Source organism: Cetorhinus maximus, chromosome 1, assembly GCF_964194155.1.
Source record: "Cetorhinus maximus chromosome 1, sCetMax3.hap1.1, whole genome shotgun sequence".
In the NCBI taxonomy this organism is placed as follows: Eukaryota; Metazoa; Chordata; class Chondrichthyes; order Lamniformes; family Cetorhinidae; genus Cetorhinus; species Cetorhinus maximus.
Window position 1 is genome coordinate 52897479 of NC_135879.1, and position 20976 is coordinate 52918454.

The 20976-nt window shown below is 44.9% G+C and overlaps 1 protein-coding gene across 1 annotated transcript in view; it reads right to left on the bottom strand.

Moving 5' to 3' along the window:
* Nucleotides 1–20976, bottom strand: part of naf1 (nuclear assembly factor 1 homolog (S. cerevisiae)) — a 282046-nt gene that overhangs the window by 32181 nt on the left and 228889 nt on the right. The window contains exon 8 of the mRNA XM_078540728.1: nt 7409–7502. Coding sequence (XP_078396854.1) covers nt 7409–7502 — 94 coding nt within the window. The remainder of the gene's footprint in view (nt 1–7408; nt 7503–20976) is intronic.

The following is a 20976-nucleotide window of genomic DNA, read 5'->3' on the forward strand; positions in this document are numbered from 1 at the left end:
TCACCTGGAGTACTGCGTCCAGTTCTGGGTACCATACATGGGGAAGGATACGAAGGCACTGGGGAGAGTACTGAGAAGATTCACACGAATGATTCCAGGGATGAAGAACTGTAACTACGAGGATAGATTGGAGGGGTAGGGACTGTTTTCCTTGGAAAAAAGGCTGAGAGGAGACTTGATAGAGCTATTCAAGATCCTGAGGGGTATGGACAGGGTAAATAATGAAAAACTGCTTCCACGCAAGGCAGCATGAAGAACTAGAGGACATAGATTCAAAATAATTGGCAAAACAAGTAAAAGCGATGGGATGAAAAGTTTCTTCATCCAGATGGTGGTTGGATCATGGAATTAACTTTCTGAAATGGTGGTGGAGGCAGTTTTGATCAAGGTATTCAAAAAGGAATTGGATATATATCTGATAAGGGATAAGGCAGGGAAATGGGACTAGGTAGAATGCTCTTTCAGAGAGCTAGTGCAGTGCAGAGAGCTAGTGCAGACTCGATGGGCCGAATGGCCGCCTTCTGCACTGTAATGATTCTGTGATTCTGTAGATTAAAATTCTGACATTCAATATTTTAACCTATGTGGTATTAAAAAGTAACTGCACTCCTGGGGTTTGGTAATAATTAAAACTTGCTTTTAAAACTCTCCCTCGTAGGTGAATAAAAAAGAGCCATTGACACGTAGGAACATTATATATTTCATTTCATGCAATAGTAGCCATATTATTTCTAGTTTTACAGATCCTATTGTATTGACAACAGTGTTTGAATATGTTTCCATCAGAAGCATTAGCAACATATCACAGGAACATAGGATGAAATTTTCCCAATCCGCCCATGGTGCATTTCGTGACAGACGGGAACAGAGAAACCGGCAGCAGGCAAAATGCCAGAAATCCGCCTGCATAAAAACAGTTTGCAATTCTCCTGATGACAGTTATTATTGGCTGGTTATCCCACTGGCAAGAGGCTTGAACGCCAATGGCATTCATGAACATTTGAAAAGGGGTGGCGTGCACAAGTTGGACCTCAGTTCATTCATAACTTCAAGTTGAGTGGAACATACATAGCCTAACTGCGCTGGTCTTGTTGAAATGAATGCCACACTGCTGGGGCTGTAGAGTTGGTCTGCTCCTACTGGGAGATGCCAAGCAATGTGTTTATATTACTACGGGATGAAAATGTTATTATTAGAAGATGTGACGTTAAAAGCCTAGGATACAATGGATAATTTATATTCAACAGGGAAGCTACGTATAAACAGAAAGGAGTTGTGTGTGTGCAGGTCGGAGGCATGTAAGATCTAACCAGCCTGTAAGACTACAACCATGTTTACAAATTGAAAGGAACCTCATTTTGAATTCGTAAGGTCAAATGTGATTTGCCTGGTTTCTGTTTAAAGTCTATGGGTTATTGTTGCCCTGGTGAAGATTTGCCTGGGCGTGATTAATTTGGGAATTTGTTTAAAAGTTATTATGGTAGTAATTTGTAGATGTGTGTGTGTTTAAACTTGTTGTTAAATTAATAAATGTTTAACTTAGTTTTAGATTTTAAAAAAAATCTTGAGGCTTGGTGGTTTTATTCCTGAATTCTGAGCTGCATCTCAAACATGCCAACTGAAAATATAGGTAAGGACAGTTGTTCATGTTTCCCTCTGGAATTTAAACAACTCAACCTTTACCAACTGCTGTGTCATAACAACTGCTCACAGCTCCACATGCTCCCTTTAAAGCAGATCATTGGGCTTCTGTAGATGTGCTTCAGATGCCTGGACAGCTCAGGTGGCTCGCTACAAGGCAGGGTTTTCCACATCATCGCAGTTTGCTGTGCCCTTCACAACCTGGCAAAGCACAGAGGTGAACTCCTGCCAGGGGATGAACTGGAGGAGGATGAGAGCTCATCAGAGGATGAAGATCTGGAGGCCCAGGAACCTCATGTTGCTGAAGGTCAGTGTCAGTGCGATCACACCATGGAGGAAGGATGTGGACGACGTGTCCGTGATACGTTAATTGCTGACAGGTTCCAGGAAGAGTAAAGTTAATGAGGGCATATCTCTCCTAGCCCCCAGTGCCATTGTATTTCATTGCAGGGGATATCCAAACACTTGCAGCAAGAACGAGTTCTGCATTCACACTGTGCGTTCTGGCCTAATGAATCACCAGGCCATGATCTCTGCTTTGGTCTGCGGTGCCCTGTGAGTGAGTTCACTCTGGGAACTGAGAGTCCACTTAGGAACAAGAGCGATGCGAGAGAAGACTTGAAGCTATTGCCGCCATCTAGTGATGCAAACACTGCTGCGACTGAGATGTAGACGTGCCTCCTCCTGTACATGTCTTGTCTTCCACCACTACCACTGAGGAGCCACAAATGCTGTTAGAATATCAATGCTGATGAGCTGCCCTCACTCAATGGTGTTCCTTGAGAAAGTAGGGTTAGAAACACTTACATCTAACTCTTCCAATAAAGATTTAAACACATCCCCCTGACACCACACAAGGGGTGTGGAGACTAGTTTAACTGTGGGTGACATCACAGGAATGTGAATCTCACAGTGGGACACTATCACTGAGTGGGAGGGTATCTAAACCTTGACATAAGCGGATTCCAATGTAGAAATTCACAACACCTTCAGTTGACAGAAACATTCACATAACAATTAAATGTATTCACAAAAGTGCAATGTCTTTACAGTTACAGCACATCCATGACCTAAAAGTGACATCAAAATTTCTTAGCTTTATTAATCCTGCTGCTGCGTTTGGGTGCAGCCCCGACATCCGCAGTAGCCTTCTGACTGCTACGTCCTGATGTCTGTGATGATCTTGGCAGGCGTCCTCTTGTGGCCCGAGGCCTGGAAGACCCTGGCCTGGTCAGGGTCGCCTGCTCAAGGGTAGAAGTGCCCTCGGCGGTCTGAGAAGCTGGAGTGAATAGGGTCATGAGCAGAGGGGGCTGTGAGCGATTGCACAACCTTGGAGTGTCCTGAGGGGAGGTTCCCTTATCCTCCCTGTGGGTGCCCAAGGGCCCCGCCCTGACTCCTGCAGGAGATGATGCATCTGGGGGGAGGTCAAGGTGCCCCGTCCCCATGTCGCCGACATCTTGATGGTGCCCACTGGGGTGTGTGGCCATGGAGTGCAAGGCCGAGCACAAATCCGGCAAGATCTGCTGGACCAAGGTCCCCATGGTGGTTGCCAGCCTTCCCCTGGTGAACTCGGAGCTCTCGCATGTTGGAGCCACAGCATCAAACAGAACGTGGACGGACTCCTCCATCATTCACTCCACTCTGCTGAGTGATGCCAAATCACTGCCTGATGTTCCACCACCTGTCACTGCATCTCCAGCATTCGAGGCTCAAGATCCGATTCGAAATGAGCAGGTGGTCGGTCACCAGCAGCCCTCCGAGTGCCCAAGGCCTGGCCTGTCCCTGCCTCCGACTGCTGCGGGGACGTGTCAGTGAGGTGATCTCCTGAATTTGAGCCCGAGCCTAATCTATAGTGTGCCCCACCGACGAGTGTCCCTCTGAGCTGGTAGAGGGTGCATGAGAGTGCCATGCCAGTTCTTCCAGAGCTTCCTCTTTGGATGTAGTCTGGGAGCTCAGGCTGGTGCTCGACTGCCTTGTGGGCCTCAATCAGCTGCTTCTCCATAGGAGCGATCCCTGTGCTCCCCAGCCAGCTCAGCTGTAGCCTCCTCAAACTCACTGAGGGCGATGATGTCGGCCGTCCCTCCCCCAGTCTGTAATCTTTCACGCCTGTTGTGTGCCAGTTTGGCTTATATGAAGAGGAAAGAAAGGCATGTGATGAGAAGGGATGGAACAGAGGTTGGGTAAGATGCATGTGTCTGCTGAACCCTCCCCAGAAGGGCCAGAGGATGGAGTGCGAGCAACCTATACAAGCTGTTCCAGTACAGCTACAAGACTGGCAACTACCCGGGTAATTGGAAAATTGCCCAGATATGTCCTGTACACAAAAAACAGAACAAATTCAACCCGCCCCATCAGTCTACTCTCCATCAGTAAAGTAATGGAAGGGGTCATCAACAGTGCTATCAAGCGGCACTTACTCAGCAATAACCTGCTCACTGACGCCCAGTTTGGGTTCCGTCAGGGCCACTCAGCTCCTGGCCTCATTAAAGCCTTGGTTCAAACATGGACAAAAGAGCTGAACTCCCGAGGTGAGGTGAGAGTGACTGTCCTTGACATCAAGACCACATTTGACAGAGTGTGGCATCAAGGAACCCTAGCAAAACTGGAGTCAATGGGAATCAGGGGGGAAAACTCTCCACTGGTTGGAGTCATACCTAGCACAAAGGAAGATGGCTGTGGTTGTTGGAGGTCAGTCATCCAGGGCATCACCGCAGGAGTCCCTCAGGGTAGTGTCCTAGGCCCAACCATCTTCAGCTGTTTCATCAATGACCTTCCTTCCATCATATGGTCAGAAATCGGGATGTCCCTGATGATTGCACAATGTTCAGCACCATTCATGACTCCTCAGACACTGAAGCAGTCCATGTCCAAATGCAGCAAGATCTGGACAATATCCAGACTTGGGTTGACAAGTGGCAAGTAACATTTGCGCCACACAAATGTCAGGCAATGATCATCTCCAACAAGAGAGAATCTAACCATCACCACTTGATGTTCAATGGCATTACCATCACTGAATTCCCCACTATCAACATACTGGGGGTTACCATTGACCAGAAACTGAACTGGACTAGCCATCTAAATATTGTGGCTACAAGAGCAGGTCAGAGGCTAGGATTGTGCGATGAGTAATCCACTTCCTGACTTCCCAAAGCCTGTCCACCATCTACAAGGCACAAGTCAGGAGTATGATGGAATACTCCCCACTTGCTTGGGTGAGCGCAGCTCTTACAACACTCAAGAAGCTTGATACCATCCAGGACAAAGCAGCCCACTTGATTGGCACCACATCCACAAACATTCACTCCCTCCACCACTGATGCACAGTAGTAGCAGTGTGTAGCAACTACAAGATGCACTGCAGGGATTCACCAAGGCTCCTGAGACAGAACGTTCCAAACCCTCGACCACCGCCATCTAGAAGGACAAGGGCAGCAGATAGATGGGAACACCACCACCTGCAAGTATCCCTCCAAGTCACTCACTATCCTGACTTGGAAATATAATCGCCGTTCCTTCACGGTCGCTGGGTCAAAATCCTGGAACTCCCTTCCTAACAGCACTGTGGGTGTACCTACACCACATGGATTGCAGCGGTTCAAGGAGGCAGCTCACCACCACCTTCTCAAGGGCAACAAATGCTGGCCTAGCCAGAGCTCACATTCCGTGAATGAATAAAAAAAATGATAGATGGGATGGTGGTGATGTGAAAGCCTCTGTGAGAGAACAAATGGTTGTGCTAATGGTTGTGTGAAATCCCTGGAGAGAGTAGCTGTTTGTGTGCATGATGCCATGATTAGAGTTTAATATTGGAGGGAGTTGAAGGATGACTTACCCTGGCGGAGCAGATAAGATCGTTCGTCGTCTTCCTGCACTGGATGGTATTTTGGGCATGGTTGCCAGCTGTGCTCCCAGGCCAGAGAGGTGAGGCTGCTGTGCTTCCCAGAGGCAGCTGTGCTTCCCAGAGGCAGCCCTAGGATACAGGACATGCCTGTGTGCCTGCACACCTCTCATCAAGATTTAGAAGGCCTGGTGGGTGAAGCGGGGTACTGCCTTCTTCTCACGGCTTTCAGCCTCCCCCTTGTGGCTAGAAAACATTGCTGCACATGTCCTAAAGACAGGTGGGCTAGAGAGAGCGATGTGTTGGACTGGTGTTTAAATGCGGCGCTCAGATCTCCGACCCCGCCAGCTGACAGTGGCCAGATAAATCAGCTCCCGACCTGCCAGGTGGTTCGGCCTGATATGCACCCGTGCGCAATAAATGAGCTTCCAAGTGCGGAATCGGGCACAAGTTCCTGCCATTTTGGCCACTGAAACCACCTGTCACTGCATTTAGTCTCAAATGTAAAATTCCACCCATAGAAACAGAAATAGGCCATTCAGCCTCTTGAGCTTGTTCCACCAATGAATTAGATCATGGTTGATCTGTATCTTAATTCCATTTACCCACCTTGTTTCCGTAAGCCTTGCCCTTACCCTTCCGAACAAAAAAAACCTACCTCAGCGTTGAAAGCTTGACCTGACCTGGCCAAAACAAACATTTTCAGGAGAGAGTTCCAGATTTTCACTATCATTTGTGTGAAGAAGTGTTTCCTGACATCACCCCTGAATAGCCTACCTCTAATTTTAAGGTCATGCTTCTCTAGGGAAATAGTTCCTCTTTATCACCCTATCAACTTCTCTAACACTTAAATTAGATCACCATTTATCTTCTATCCTAAAGAAAATACAAGCCTAATTGTAGTTTAAGCCTTTTAGCCCTGGTATAATCCACATTTTATCCCCACCAAGGCCAATACATCCTTTGAGGTTTGGTGCTCAGAATTGATGCAGTACTCCAGATGGCACCCAACCAAAGCTTCATCACACTAACCCTAACTTCTGCTTGTATTTCATCTTTCCTGAGATAAAGAACAACACTCCGTTAGATATTTTAGTTTTTTTGTACCTGTCCACTGGTACATGTCCTTTCAGTATTTCCTGCATTTGGAACCCTAAATCTCTCAGCTCCTCCACAGTTCCGAGCATCTCGTTGTTTAGGAAATACCCTGATCTATCTTTTTTGTCTAAAGGGATGCCTCATATTTCCTGACAATAAACTTGATTCGCCACAGGTTTGCCCACTCAATGTTCCTTTGCAACTTTCTGCTATTATCTACACTATTAACTGAGCGACCTAACTTGGTGACATCCACAAACTTAGATATCTGTCTCTCTAATCCTTCATCTAAATCTAGTGAAAAACTGAGGCCCTAATACAAATTCTTGGGGGGAAATCACTGGTCACACTGTGCCAATTGGGCAATATAAAGATTTTCCTTACTCTGTCTACTACTTCCTAAACAATTCGCTACTGATGTCAATTGGCTGATGGCAACTCCATGTGCTTTCTTTTGTTAGCAGTCTCTTACATGGAACCTTATTGAATGTTTCTAGAAATCCATATACATAACATCCATACACACACCTTCATAGCCTCATGAGATTACACTGTTAATGATCTCCCCAAAATGGTAACCAACACAATTAGAGATCACAAACTTGAAAAACATAATGATTTTGTTACTGCGACAAGTAACTGATTATGCTATTATCAACAACATTTAGTTTCTGCACATAAAAAATAAATAGCTATAAACAACATATCTATTGCCAAGGGGTGTTTATTTTATAGCAGATGATACTTTTAACTTGATCACTGAATTGCATGGGATCAAAGTTGTTTTTCGGGAGCAAACAAAAACACTGGATAAAACTACCTACTCACCAGGTTGAGTGTTTTTATCTCCATGATTTCGTTGCTTCTTCTTCTTCTTTTGTTTTGCCTCCCTTTCTTTTTCATCATCACTAAAATCCAGAGCCTATTAAAGACCATAATCATTTGGTTTATGACTAATTCTTACATTTCATGGCTTCCTGTCACACTCAGAAATGCAGTAATCAACCACACATGGCTTTTAAATGAGACATCTGTGTTATCTAAAAACCCCTTAATCTCATTATAATGACATTATTACTGCACTTGAACACTAAACATAAGAACATTAAGGCATATGGAGGATCAGTTACATAGACAAAATCCCTCAAAAGATGAGCACTGTATAATGCTCCATATTTGAAGTTTAAATCTATTACATTACTAACACAACTAGAACTTAATTTAGTTTCTATTAAGTTGTACAGCTGAAAAAAATGTATTGCCCTCAGTAGCGACAGTCAAAAGAATTGAGATGTAGTTGAACACAAGTCCAATTAGAAGTTAAATTTTGTAGTGAAACATGTTAGGGCAGTTTATTTTACACAAAATCTAAGTATGTAGTTGGACAGGCAGCCCTCAATTTGTCTTGCATGTAATATTTGAAATTAGTCCCATTTAATTCCAACCCAAATACCAGATAGCCTTTAGCATATCAACCAAGTTTATAAAGGACCACCTGCACATTGTGCCAGTAGTAGAAACAAAGCCATAAGTTCTGTGCTGATTTTTTGAAGTCACCCAGCAAGTAGCCTAGCAGTGCAGAGCAGGGAGAACCCAGGTTTGATCTTTAGTCTGCACTAAAGGGCAAAATTTTGTCCTTGGTGGGCGTGCGGGCCCCACCAGCTTGGCGCTTCCTGTGCAGGGGGGAGAGGGAATCCCCAGCTGCGTGCGAAAGAGCACACTGCTCCCTGAGACAAAGTGCTGTCTCAGGGAGATTACTGACAGTCCAAAAAACTTTAAAAATAGAAAAATTAAAAAATTATTAACATGTCCCCCTCATGTGACAATGTCACCCGAGATGGGACATGTTAATAAAAAGGACATAAACTTTATTACACTTTTTAAAAACGGACATGAAATCTCATTCCGCCAGTGGATAAGGTTTCATGCATTATCAGAAGCCCGCTGGGGCTCCTGGCCTGCCCGCCAGCCTTAAGGTTGGACGGGCAGGTCTTTAATTATCTTAATGATCCTGCCAATGGCCTCAATTGGCTATTGACAGGTCGGCGGGCAGACAGCTGATTTCACTGTACGCCCGTCTTCCTAAAAATTTAAAGGGACCGGGATGACGTCAGGGGTTCCTCCCGACATCACCCCGCGTCATTTTCCCATCGGTGAGCAGGTCCCGCCCCCAAATCGCCGACAGGAAAATTCAGGCCAAGGTCTCAGCCCAGACGATAATTGAGCTCAAGGTCCCGAATTATAGAAAGAAAATTAACCAAGGTTCCTATTCCTGATATCTATAAAGTGACTGCAGTGAAAGTGTGGAATTATGGAGAAAACAGAGATTGGCCTTGGTTCTGATCTCCCCAAGACTGAATAATCCGTGGACAGTTACCACCATTAAGTAACGGCCACTTTGAGTGTATCCCTGAGGATCGCTGACACCCACGACCCAACAAAGATGGAACTGAGGAAAGGTCAATAATCAATTCTGCATAACCACCTACTATATTCCAATCACAGAGTTCCAAAGTATCGCTCACACCAACTCTATGTAAGTAAGAGTTTTCACCCAAGTGTCCAATTTCTTTTCATATACTTTACTAGCATTTGACTGCTAAATATAAAAGAGTACTTTGGGAGAAATGTTCCCCATTTCTTTTGAGCTCAACTAGCTGTTGCAGTTCTCCATCCGCCATCAATCTAGATGGTTCACTTTAGTATCACCGGTGAAGATTCCCACAGCATTTCTGCCAGACAGCACCATCAATCAGTATTCCTCGCAAGCACAAATTTAAAACAACATTAATGTCAAACCAGAATTACTGGAGTACGTGTTAGACTATTGGCAAGCTTACTAACGTAATTTCCCCAAATCGTTCAATACTTTCACTAATGATTCTAATCAACTCTGAGAAACCTGCCAATAACATGGATGCCTCCAGAACCTATTGTTACACTACCCAATGTACAACGGGAAACAGTACAACCCTTTGTACCATAACTGGATTGCAGTGTAGCAAATACATAATCTAAGTTGGAAGGAAAGCTGTGTTGGCATCCTTCAGATGAGACAATAAACTAAGGACACCTCTCCCAAAGATTAGACGGCTGTTAAAAATTATTTAGCACTGGTCAAAGTTCTTCCGCTGTCCTGGACAGCATTCCTCCTCAATCAACACCATAGAGAGAGATCTTGGATTATGCTAGTGCACAAAATGGCTGCCATGTTCCATTACAAAGCAGCTGTTAATGCATTTCAAAGAAATTCTTGTTTAATGAAGCACCTGAGGATAAGGAACAATGTAAGTGTGACTTCTTTCTTTCAAACATGAATCAAAATGTAAAAATTTCTTAATATATTTTAGTTTTTTGAACTTTGTTAAGCAACTTTATGAGATAAAATGTTTATTCTATTTATGTAAAGCTTGATGGAGCATTATATATAGCATTGCAAGGTTCATGTCTGTTTCCATTTATTTAACTTTAATTACCACATGATCCATATTGAAACGGGTGCTTCTTACTGCTACACAAAATTCCATAACATCTCCAATGGCCTAAAGGGCGATGGTGCAACCAACACACAAGAGAGAAAGCCCCAGATTCAATTCCTAGTCTGACTCCAAATGAAATGCAATTAGCCATGTCACACACACATAGAACCATAGAATAGTATAGGATAGATGGAGGCCGTCCACTCCATCGAGTGTGTGCTGGCTCTGAAAGCAATCTAGTTAGCCCCATTCCTCCACCAATTCTGGGCACTAATGCCTATGAATGCATTATAAAGAGTGCAGAAAGGATGGATTCACAAAAATACTCCCAGGGATGGACAACTTCAGTTATGTAGATATGATTGGTGAAGTTGGGAATGTTTTCTTTGGAGAAGAGAAGTTTGAGAGGAGATTTGATGGAAGTAATTAAAATAATAAGGGTTTTGAACAGAGTAGTTGGAGAAAAACACTGTTCCCAGTGGTATAAGGATGGAGAGCAAGAGGGCACAGATTTAAGATAATTGATAGAAGAAGCAATGAAGAAAGGAGGAAAGACCTTTTCACACAGCAAGTGGTTAGGATCTGGGATGCACTGCCTGACAGTGTGGTGGAGAAAGGTTCAATCAGGTATTCATGAGCAGAGAGCCAGCATATGGCTTGCTTCTCTGTTGTGACAATTCTTGTGACTTTTCCACAAATATTTCTATAAGTTTTTCTCCTTCCAACAATTTCTCTAATGCCATTTTGAAGCAACTACTGAATCTGTATTCACCTTATTGGACAATGCATTCCAAACTTGAATTACTCATTGCGTAAGAAAGTCTTTCCTTCTGTCACCTTTGGTCCTTCTGTCCATCACCTTAAGTCTGTGCCCTCTGATTATCAATCATTTTGCCATTAGAAACCGTTTCTCTTTCTTTACTCTAGTAAAACCTTTCATGATTTTAAATACCTGTGTTATAATCCCCAGCTGAGGTTACCCCTGGACAAGCCTGATCCGAGTGGAACCCAGCTTGATAGATCCTAACTTTTATTTGTCGGTTTAGATACGTGGAGAGTGGCTACTGAACAGAGTCACTGGAGTCAGCTAATGAACTTATAACAAAAACATAAAACATTTAAACAGGAAAGGATGAACTATATTACAATACTCCTTCACTCACAACTATACCTTTACAGATATATACAGATTTGTATGGATAACACAAGTTACTTACTAAAGCTATCTTATACTCTAATGTGCACAGTAAATACACAGTCCATGTAAACCAATTGGCAACCTGTGGTCAGACACACCACACTCTGGAACCAAGTGACAGATACCACCCCAGATAGATGCTATGGATCTCTCCTCACCTCCGCCACCTCCTCCCCACTGTTTCTGCACCCATGCTTTCTGCATGGGCAGTAAGTTCTACATCGTTACTGCATAAAAAAAAACTTTTTCTCTCTCATCCCCTCCGCAACTCTTGCTCAAAACCGTAAGTCTGTCTACCCAAGTCCTTGCACCAACAGCTAATAGGAACAGTTTGTCCTTGTCTAACTTATCCAAACGTGTCACTATCTTGTATATAGTCAGGAGAGTGATAGAATATTCTCCACTTGCCTAGACAAATGCAGCTTTAGCTCCAACAACGCAAGAAGTTCAATACCATCGATGACAAAGCAGCCCACTTGGCTGGCACCTCATCCACCATCTTCAACATTCACTCTACTCACCACCAATGCACATACAAGATGCGCTGCAGAAACTCACCAAGGCTACTTTGACAGCAGCTTCCAAGCCCATGACCTCTACCATCTGGCAGCAGGCATATGGGAACCCCACCATCTGCAAGTTCCCTCCAAAGCCACACACCACCCTGACTTGGAAATATATCGGCATTCCTTCACTGTCGCTGGGTCAAAATGCTGGAACTTCCTCTCTAACAGCACTGTGGGTGTACCTACACCACATGGACTGCTGCGGTTCAATAAGGCAGCTCACCACCACCTTCTCAAGGGCAATTAGGGTTGGGAAACAAATGGTGGCCTAACCATCAATGCCCCAATCCTGGGAAAAAATAATTAAAAACCGCATCTATGATCGCCCCTCAATTTCCATTATCCAAGAAGAACAGCTTCTCCAAATTACCTAGTCACTAAACTCTCCCATCCCTGGAACCATTCTGTCTCTTCAACTTCTCAAGGGCCCTTACATCTTTCCCATAGTGACCAGAACTGGACAGAAGACTCCGGGTGGGGCCTAATCCACAGTTTTATAAAGGCTTGGCATTACTTTTCTGCTTTTGTACTCAATGGCCTGAATTTTTCCGTCGGCGATTTGGGGCCCGCTGCCAATTAAGGCCCGCCCACTCAAAATGGCAGCGGGCCCCGTTTCGGTGGCGGGGGTCAGCTGTCCGCCCGCCGCCGAGCCAGTGGGGCCCGCACGCCCACCAAGGGCAAAATCCTGTCGAATGCCTCTATTTATGAAATCCAAGATCTCAGATGCTTTGTTAACTGTTCCCTCAATATGTCGTGCCGCTTTCAAAGATCGATGCGCATCCAGCTTTCATTAAAGACTTTGCTTGAACATCTCCCAAAAAACCCAGAAATAGACATAATGGGCCAGATTTTTGCGGAGTTGGGCAAAGTTGGGAGGCCTTTAAAAGTACCAGGTGTGACGTTTCTGGGATTCCGTCCCCCATTCCTGGCAATTTTAGCTTGACTCGGGATAAGGATGCGGCTAGCAAGCCTGTGCCCTGCATTCCCGGCCTAGCCAATTCCATTGCAGGGGTAGGCATCTCAACGACCTCCAATTTTTGGGGAGCTTGGCCAGCTTCTCGAGGACTCATGGCTCACAGTCCCTCAGAGGAGTAGTGAACCAAGTATGGATTCATAGCAACATAGGAATTAGGAGCATTCAGGAACCTTTTGAAAGATACGTTTAAAAGGTCTTATCCATGCTTCCCCCATGCCACCTTCATGCCCACCTGCATCCCCCATGCTCACTCATCCAGTATGCACTATGTCACTATATCGCTCATTGGCTCTGTACAATAGCAAGTCTTGAAATGCTCATGAAAAATAAACACTCATTCAGAAATCTGCTTCGAAAAAATCTGTTGTTCTCACAACCTTATAAAAGTATCAGATACTGCCACTCATAGTTTCAATCATGGAAGCTTTTCCCCACTTCATACCTCTTAATCTTGTTCCTGGGACGGCGGGGTTGACATATGAGGAGAGATTGAGTTGATTAGGATTATATTCGCTGGAGTTCAGAAGAATGAGGGGGGATCTCATAGAAGCCTATAAAATTCTAACAGGGCTAGACAGGGTAGATGCAGGAAGGATGTTCCCGATGGTGGGGGAGTCCAGACCAGGTGTCACAGTCTGAGGGTAGGGGGTAGACCATTTAGGACTGAGATGAGGAGAAATTTCTTCACCCAGAGAGTGGTGAGCCTGTGGAATTCGCTACCACAGAAAGCAGTTGAGGCCAAAACATTGTATGTTTTCAAGAAGGAGTTAGATATAGCTCTTGGGGTGAAAGGGATCAAAGGATATCAGGAGAAAGTGGGAGCAGGCTATTGAGTAAGATGATCAGCCATGATCGTAACGAATAGCGGAGCAGGCTCGAAGGGCCGAATGGCCTACTCCTGCTCCTACTTTCCATGTATGTTCTATGTAAAATGATTTTTTAGCTCCTGAAGGTCCACTTCCGTTCTTTTCCTTTCTCCGCCTGGTGACTTCTTACCTGGAGGAGTATTACTGGAGATCCTCCATCTAGTGCAAGTTGGGCAAATCTTTCAGCTTAGTTTTAACTTATCACGAGTTAAGCCTTTTCAATCCAAGCGCAAGTTTTCACCCGCATTGAACCATGGAGACTTTCAGCTTCTAGCTGCTCTCTCTCTCCCTCTCTCAGACTCTGGCAAACTGCGTCTGAGATTTTTCAGGGATGTCTTAAAAATCCTTCCCATCAAAACCTTGAGGGCTGAAATCTCTTTCATCATGTAATTTAATGGACAGTTTAAAGCACAACTGTTATAACCTGACAGTCTCAACACTTTTCTGGGACTTTAGAGACTCTCAGTCTATCCACTATTAGCGCACAGGCTGCTGCCATTGTCTCCAAGCGTCAACATTGTTTTACCAGGAAGGCGGTACAATCTGGGCCTCCTTTAATCTTTAACAATCAAACCAGCCAAGCTTGCTGTCATGCAGACTTCAAAACAGGTCCTTCATTTAACCTTAAAGACACAGTCCTAAAACATATGTTTATTAACCTCATAATTGTAATAAGAATGCAACTCAAAATCAATAAACGGGTAAGGGTGAGACCATTTGCATAATACTGAAGATATTAACTCTAAGTTTTTTCAAATCAAACTTCTGAGATCATTTATATTTCTTCATGGGAAGTGGGCATCGCTGGTTAGGCCAGCATTCATTGTCCATCCCTAATTGCCCTCATTCAGGAATTTAAGAGTCAACATGTAACAGCAGATTTCCTCCCCAGAAGGACATTAGTGAGCCAGCTGGGTTTTTACAACAATCAACAATGCTTTTAATTCCAGATTTTTACTTTTTCATTCAAATTTCACCATCTGCCATGGTGGGATTTGAACTTGGGTCCTGGGTCTCTGGAATACCAGTCCAGTGACAATACCACTATGCCACTACCTCCCCCTGTGGTCAGGTCTCATCAAAACAGGAGTAAAAGAATTGGAAGCAAATAAAAAAAAAGGCAAGGGCAAATGAGTAATTAATTGCATAATTTGAAGAACACTTCTTATGCCAAAAGCCTTTACAGCTGAGTTGCGTGCAGCTTATCAGTCAGTTGCTTTCTTTGATAATTGTAGCAACAATACTGTGTACATGACGATCTGGAAAGAATGCTTATGCCAAAGGCTTTACTATAATTCTCCCAGCAAAGGTAAATTTTACAAAGAACAGAAAAGGTTTACAAATTTATTTATCTTTCCAATCTATTTGTAAATGTCAATTCTCAACAGAGAATTTCTTTTGAGCATTTTATCAGAATGATTTTGTGACTGCAGTTGAAGGTTATGTGCACAAGTCACTAAGAATAAATGTGCTTGACTTATAAATAAATTTGGGACAAAAAACAGAAATATCCTTCACTTAAGCCTCACTGAAATTATTTAAAAGAACTGATCTGATTCATTCAAGCTATCAAACAAAAATGCCCAAGCCAAGCAAAAGCAAAAAGATGAAGGTCAAAGCACTAAATTTGCAATGTAAGCAGCAGCATTAATTTCTAAACCCCAGTAAAATGTTATATTTATAAAAATATTTCCTATATGTTATATATATTCCTAGTAAATATTTTAAAAAATTTACAAAAATATCTACTAATATTTTTAAATGTTGAGAATTTAATTTGGTTTGTAAATTGGTTAGGTAAATTGCACTCAGAAACACCTAGGTGTTGTGAAACCATCTTTAATTTATCATGGAAAAGGTTGATCAAAAAGCAAATTATCTTTGAATCTCAAATGTGATGGGAAAGATCAGACTTGAATAAGAGAGCTGCATAACCCTTCCTCCCAAGAAGTATTAGGAGCCATAAATTCCTTTGCAACAAGTAAATTATGCAGAACAGCATAAACAGCAGCATCCACAGAGAAACGACGCATGATAACCGATATGTCTCGGCAACTTGTTTTCCTAGTAAAAACAATTACAGCTGGTGCCATCTTAGTGCAAGTATTGATTTATTTTGGACATAAGTTCCCAAACATTTTTGCTGAGCCAGAGTTTCATGTCGTATGTGTGTCTGACTCTTGCTAAGGATAAGCGTTTTAGTCGTCTTCTAACAACTGTAATTTCTGAACAATAATATAAGATTTTAAACGGATAAAAACAAAAAACTACTGCGGATACTGGAAATCCAAAACAAAAACAGAATTACCTGGAAAAACTCAGCAGGTCTGGCAGCGTCGGTGGAGAGGAAAAGAGTCGACGTTTCGAGTCCATACGACCCTTCAACAGAACTGAGTATAGATAGGAGAGGGGTGAAATATAAGCTGGTTTAAGGTGGGGGGGCGGGGGGAGAGAAGTTGAGGGTGGGGTGGTTGTAGGGACAAGCAAGCAGTGATAGGAGCAGATAATCAAAAGATGTCACAGACAAAAGGATCAAAGAGGTGTTGAAGGTGGTGATATTATCTAAGAAAAGTGCTAATTAAGAATGGATGGCAGGACATTCAAGGTACAGCTCTAGTTGGGGGGGGGGGGGGGGGGTAAGACTGACAAGGTAGTTGTAGATTTAAAAATAATGGAAATAGGTGGGAAAAGAAAAATCTATATAAATTATTGAAAAAAACAAAAGGGAGGGGGAAGAAACGGGGTGGGGATTGGGGGAGGGAGTTTAAGATCTAAAGTTGTTGAATTCAATATTCAGCCCGGAAGGCTGTAAAGTGCCTAGTCGGAAGATGAGGTGCTGTTCCTCCAGTTTGTGTTGGGCTTCACTGGAACAATGTAGCAAGCCAAGGACAGACATGTGGGCAAGAGAGCAGGATGGAGTGTTAAAATGGCAAGCGACAGGGAGGTTTGGGTCTTTCTTGTGGACAGACCGCAGGTGTTCTGCAAAGTGGTCGCCCAGTTTGTGTTTGGTCTCTCCAACGTAGTGGAGACCGCATTTGGAGCAACAAGTGCAGTAGACTAAGTTAGAGGAAATGCAAGTGAAATGCTGCTTCACTTGAAAGGAGTGTTTGGGCCCTTGGACGGTGAGGAGAGAGGAAGTGAAGGGGCAGGTGTTGCATCTTCTGCATGGGCATGGGGAGGTGCCATAGGTGGGGGTTGAGGAGTAGGGGGTGATGGAGGAGTGGACCAGGGTGTCCCGGAGGGAACGATCCCTATGGAATGCCGCCAGTGGGGGTTAAAGGGAAGAGGTGTTTGGTGGTGGCATCATGCTGGAGTTGGTGGAAATGGCGGAGGATGATCCTTTGAATGCGGAGGCTGGTGGGGTGATAAGTGAGGACAATCCCTATCATGGTTCTGGGTGGGAGGGAGAAGGCGTGAGGGCGGATGCGCAGGAGATGGGCCGGACACGGTTGAGGGCCCTGTCAACGACGGTGGGTGGAAAACCTTGGTTAAGGAAGGAGGAGGACATGTCAGAGGAACTGTTTTTGAAGGTAGCGTCATCAGAACAGATGCGACGGAGGCGAAGGAACTGAGAGAATGGGATGGAGTCCTTACAGGAAGCGGGGTGTGAGGAGCTATAGTCGAGGTAGCTGTGGGAGTCGGTAGGCTTGTAATGGATATTGGTGGACAGTCTATCATCTAAAATTGAGAGAGGTCAAGGAAGGGAAGAGAAGTGTCAGAGATGGACCATGTGAAAATGATGGAGGGGTGGAGATTGGAAGCAAAATTAATAAATTTTTCCAGGTCCTGACGAGAGCATGAAGCAGCACCGAAGTAATCATCGATGTACCGGAGAAAGAGTTGTGGGAGGGGGCCGGAGTAGGACTGGAACAAGGAATGTTCCACATACCCCATAAAGAGACAGGCATAGCTGGGGCCCATGCGGGTACCCATAGCCACACCTTTTATTTGGAGGAAGTGAGAGGAGTTAAAGGAGAAATTGTTCAGTGTGAGAACAAGTTCAGCCAGACAGAGGAGAGTAGTGGTGGATGGGGATTGTTCGGGCCTCTGTTCAAGGAAGAAGCTAAGGGCCCTCAGACCATCCTGGTGGGGGATGGAGGCGTAGAGGGATTGGACATCTATGGTGAAGAGGAAGCGGTTGGGGCCAGGGAACTGGAAATTGTTGATGTGTCAGAGGAATCACGGATGTAGGTGGGAAGGGACTGGACAAGGGGAGAGAGAAGGGAGTCAAGATAACGAGAAATGAGTTCCGTGGGGCAGGAACAGGCTGACACGATCGGTCTGCCAGGACAGTTCTGTTTGTGGATTTTGGGTAGGAGGTAGAAGCAAGCCGTCTGAGGTTGAGCGGCTATCAGGTTGGAAGCTGTGGGAGGAAGATCTCCAGAGGAGATGAGGTCAGTGACAGTCCTGGAAACAATGGCTTGATGTTCTGTGGTGGGGTCATGGTCCAGGGAGAGGTAGGAGGAAGTGTCTGCGAGTTGACGCTCAGCCTCCGCAAGGTAGAGGTCAGTGCGCCAGACAACAACAGCACCACCCTTGTCAGCGGGTTTGATGACAATGTCAAGGTTGGACCTGAGAGAACGGAGTGCAGTAAGTTCAGAGAGAGACAGATTAGAATGGGTGAGAGGAGCAGAGAAATTGAGACGGCTAATGTCACGCCGTCAGTTCTCAATGAAAAGGATCATCCTCCGCCATTTCCGCCAACTCCAGCATGATGCCACCACCAAACACATCTTCCCTTCACCCCCCACCAGGCGGCATTCCGTAGGGATCGTTCCCTCCAAGACACCCTGGTCCACTCCTCCATCACCCCCTACTCCTCAACCCCCACCTATGGCACCTCCCCATGTCCACGCAGAAGATGCAACACCTGCCCCTTCACTTCCTCTCTCCTCACCGTCCAAGGGCCCAAACACTCCTTTCAAGTGAAGCAGCATTTCACTTGCATTTCCCCTAACTTAGTCTACTGCATTCGTTGCTCCCAATGCGGTCTCCTCTACATTGGAGAGACCAAACGCAAACTGGGCGACCGCTTTGCAGAACACCTGCGGTCTGTCCGCAAGAAAGACCCAAACCTCCCTGTCGCTTGCCACTTTAACACTCCACCCTGCTCTCTTGCCCACATGTCTGACCTTGGCTTGCTGCATTGTTCCAGTGAAGCCCAACGCAAACTGGAGGAACAGCACCTCATCTTCCGACTCGGCACTTTACAGCCTTTCGGGCTGAATACTGAATTCAACAACTTTAGATCCTAAACTCCCTCCCCCTATCCCCACCCCGTTTCTTCCCCCTTCCTTTTGTTTTTTTCAATAATTTATATAGATTTTTCTTTTCCCACCTATTTCCATTATTTTTAAATCTACAACTACCTTGTCAGTCTTTCCACCCCACCCCCACTAGAGCTGTACCTTGAGTGTCCTGCCATCCATTCTTAATTAGCACTTTTCTTAGATAATATCACCACCTTCAACATCTCTTTGATCCTTTTGTCTGTGACATCTTTTGATTATCTGCTCCTATCACTGCTTGCTTGTCCCTACAACCACCCCACTCTCAATTTCTCTCCCCCCGCCCCCGCACCTTAAACCAGCTTATATTTCACCCCTCTCCTAACTATACTCAGTTCTGCTGAAGGGTCGTGAGGACTCGAAACGTCGACTCTTTTCTTCTCCACCGATGCTGCCAGACCTGCTGAGTTTTTCCAGGTAATTCAGATTTTAAACGGATTTTGAAATGATTTACCAATGCACTCAACTTAAAGTTTTCTTTGTGAAAGTGGGTAACACTTTGTTTCAGGCACACAGTTTCAGGCTGAACGACTCCCAGATTTAAGGGTAGCAAAGTCTCTGTGTTAATTCTAACTGCAGAAGAGTAACCATCACTGCACCAGTATGATATTTTACACTCTAAATGTCTTCTTTAATGGAAACTGCCAATTATTTTACATTAGGCTAGGAACTGAATTGCATCTACCCAAATTCATTTTACTTCAGGGACATGACAATAGCAATAACTATTTCCAAGAAGGGAGATGAATCATGCTGTAGGAACTATCAAGGTATTCCCTCTTGACAACAGCAGGGAAAATCCTGACGCACATCCTCCTGAATTGCCTACTCCCTGTGGCTGAGCAAATCTTCCAAGGGACATAGTGTAGCTTTAGATCTTCCAGTGGAACCTCCAACACTGCCTTTGTTGCCAAATTCAAGAAAAATGGTGAGAACACCACCAGGAACTCTCACTGACCAGACCCAAAGCATTTGACTTAGTGGGCGCAATTTTACATTTATGAGGCTAAGTGCAGGGCGGGCGGTTTTGGCGGCGCCCACCCCACCGGCTGGAATAGCGGGAATTCATGCCTGATTCCGTGCTTCGAAGCTTATTAATTATGCACAGGTTAATATAGGGCCAAATCACCTGGCAGGTAGGGAGCTGATTCGTCTGGCTGCCGTCCAGGTGCCACATTTAAACGCCTGTCCAGTCCAACACATACATCTCATTTTCTCCAGTCCACATGTCTTCAGGACATGTGCAGAGGTGTCTTCCAGCCACAAGGAGGCTAAAAGCCTCAAGAAGGCAGCACCCCACTTCAGCCACCAGGCCCCCCAGGCCTTGATCAGATGAGTGGGGACACACAGGCATGTCCTGTATCCCAGGTATGGATCCAGAAAGCACAGCAGCCTCAAGCCTCCAGCCTGGGAGGTAGTTGCAGAGCAGGTGAGTGTGGCTGACAACCACAACTGAAACACCATCCAGTTCAGGAAGAGGATGATAAGAGGATGAGAATGATCTCATCCACTCTGCCAGGGTAAGTCATCCTTCAACTCACTCCAACACCAATCTGTCAACATGGCATCATGCACACAAATGGCTACTCCCTTCAGAGGTCTCACACAACTATTAGCGGGGGACACATATCAACTTTTGTGTTCTCAGAGATTTTCACATCACCACCATCCCATTTATTGTGTTGCTCACACTTCATCCTCTGGCCCTTCTAGGAAAGGCTCACCACAAAGAGGGGACATGCATCTCACCCAACGTCTGCTCCATCACATGCCTTTCTCTCTTCCTAATACAGGCAGAGCTGGAGCACAACAGGCGCGAAAGATCGCAGGTCCCAGCAACCTAGGACAGATCACAGCTCCATCACTTCAACAAATCCTGACAATCACAGTGTCTCACATTCATTATCTAGCCCAGGTTCATCAACTGAATCTCTTTTCTCGGCACCAGCAGATCGAGGCCCACAAGGCAGTTGAGCACCAGTCCAAGCCCCCAGACCACATCCAAAGTAGAAGCTCTGGAACA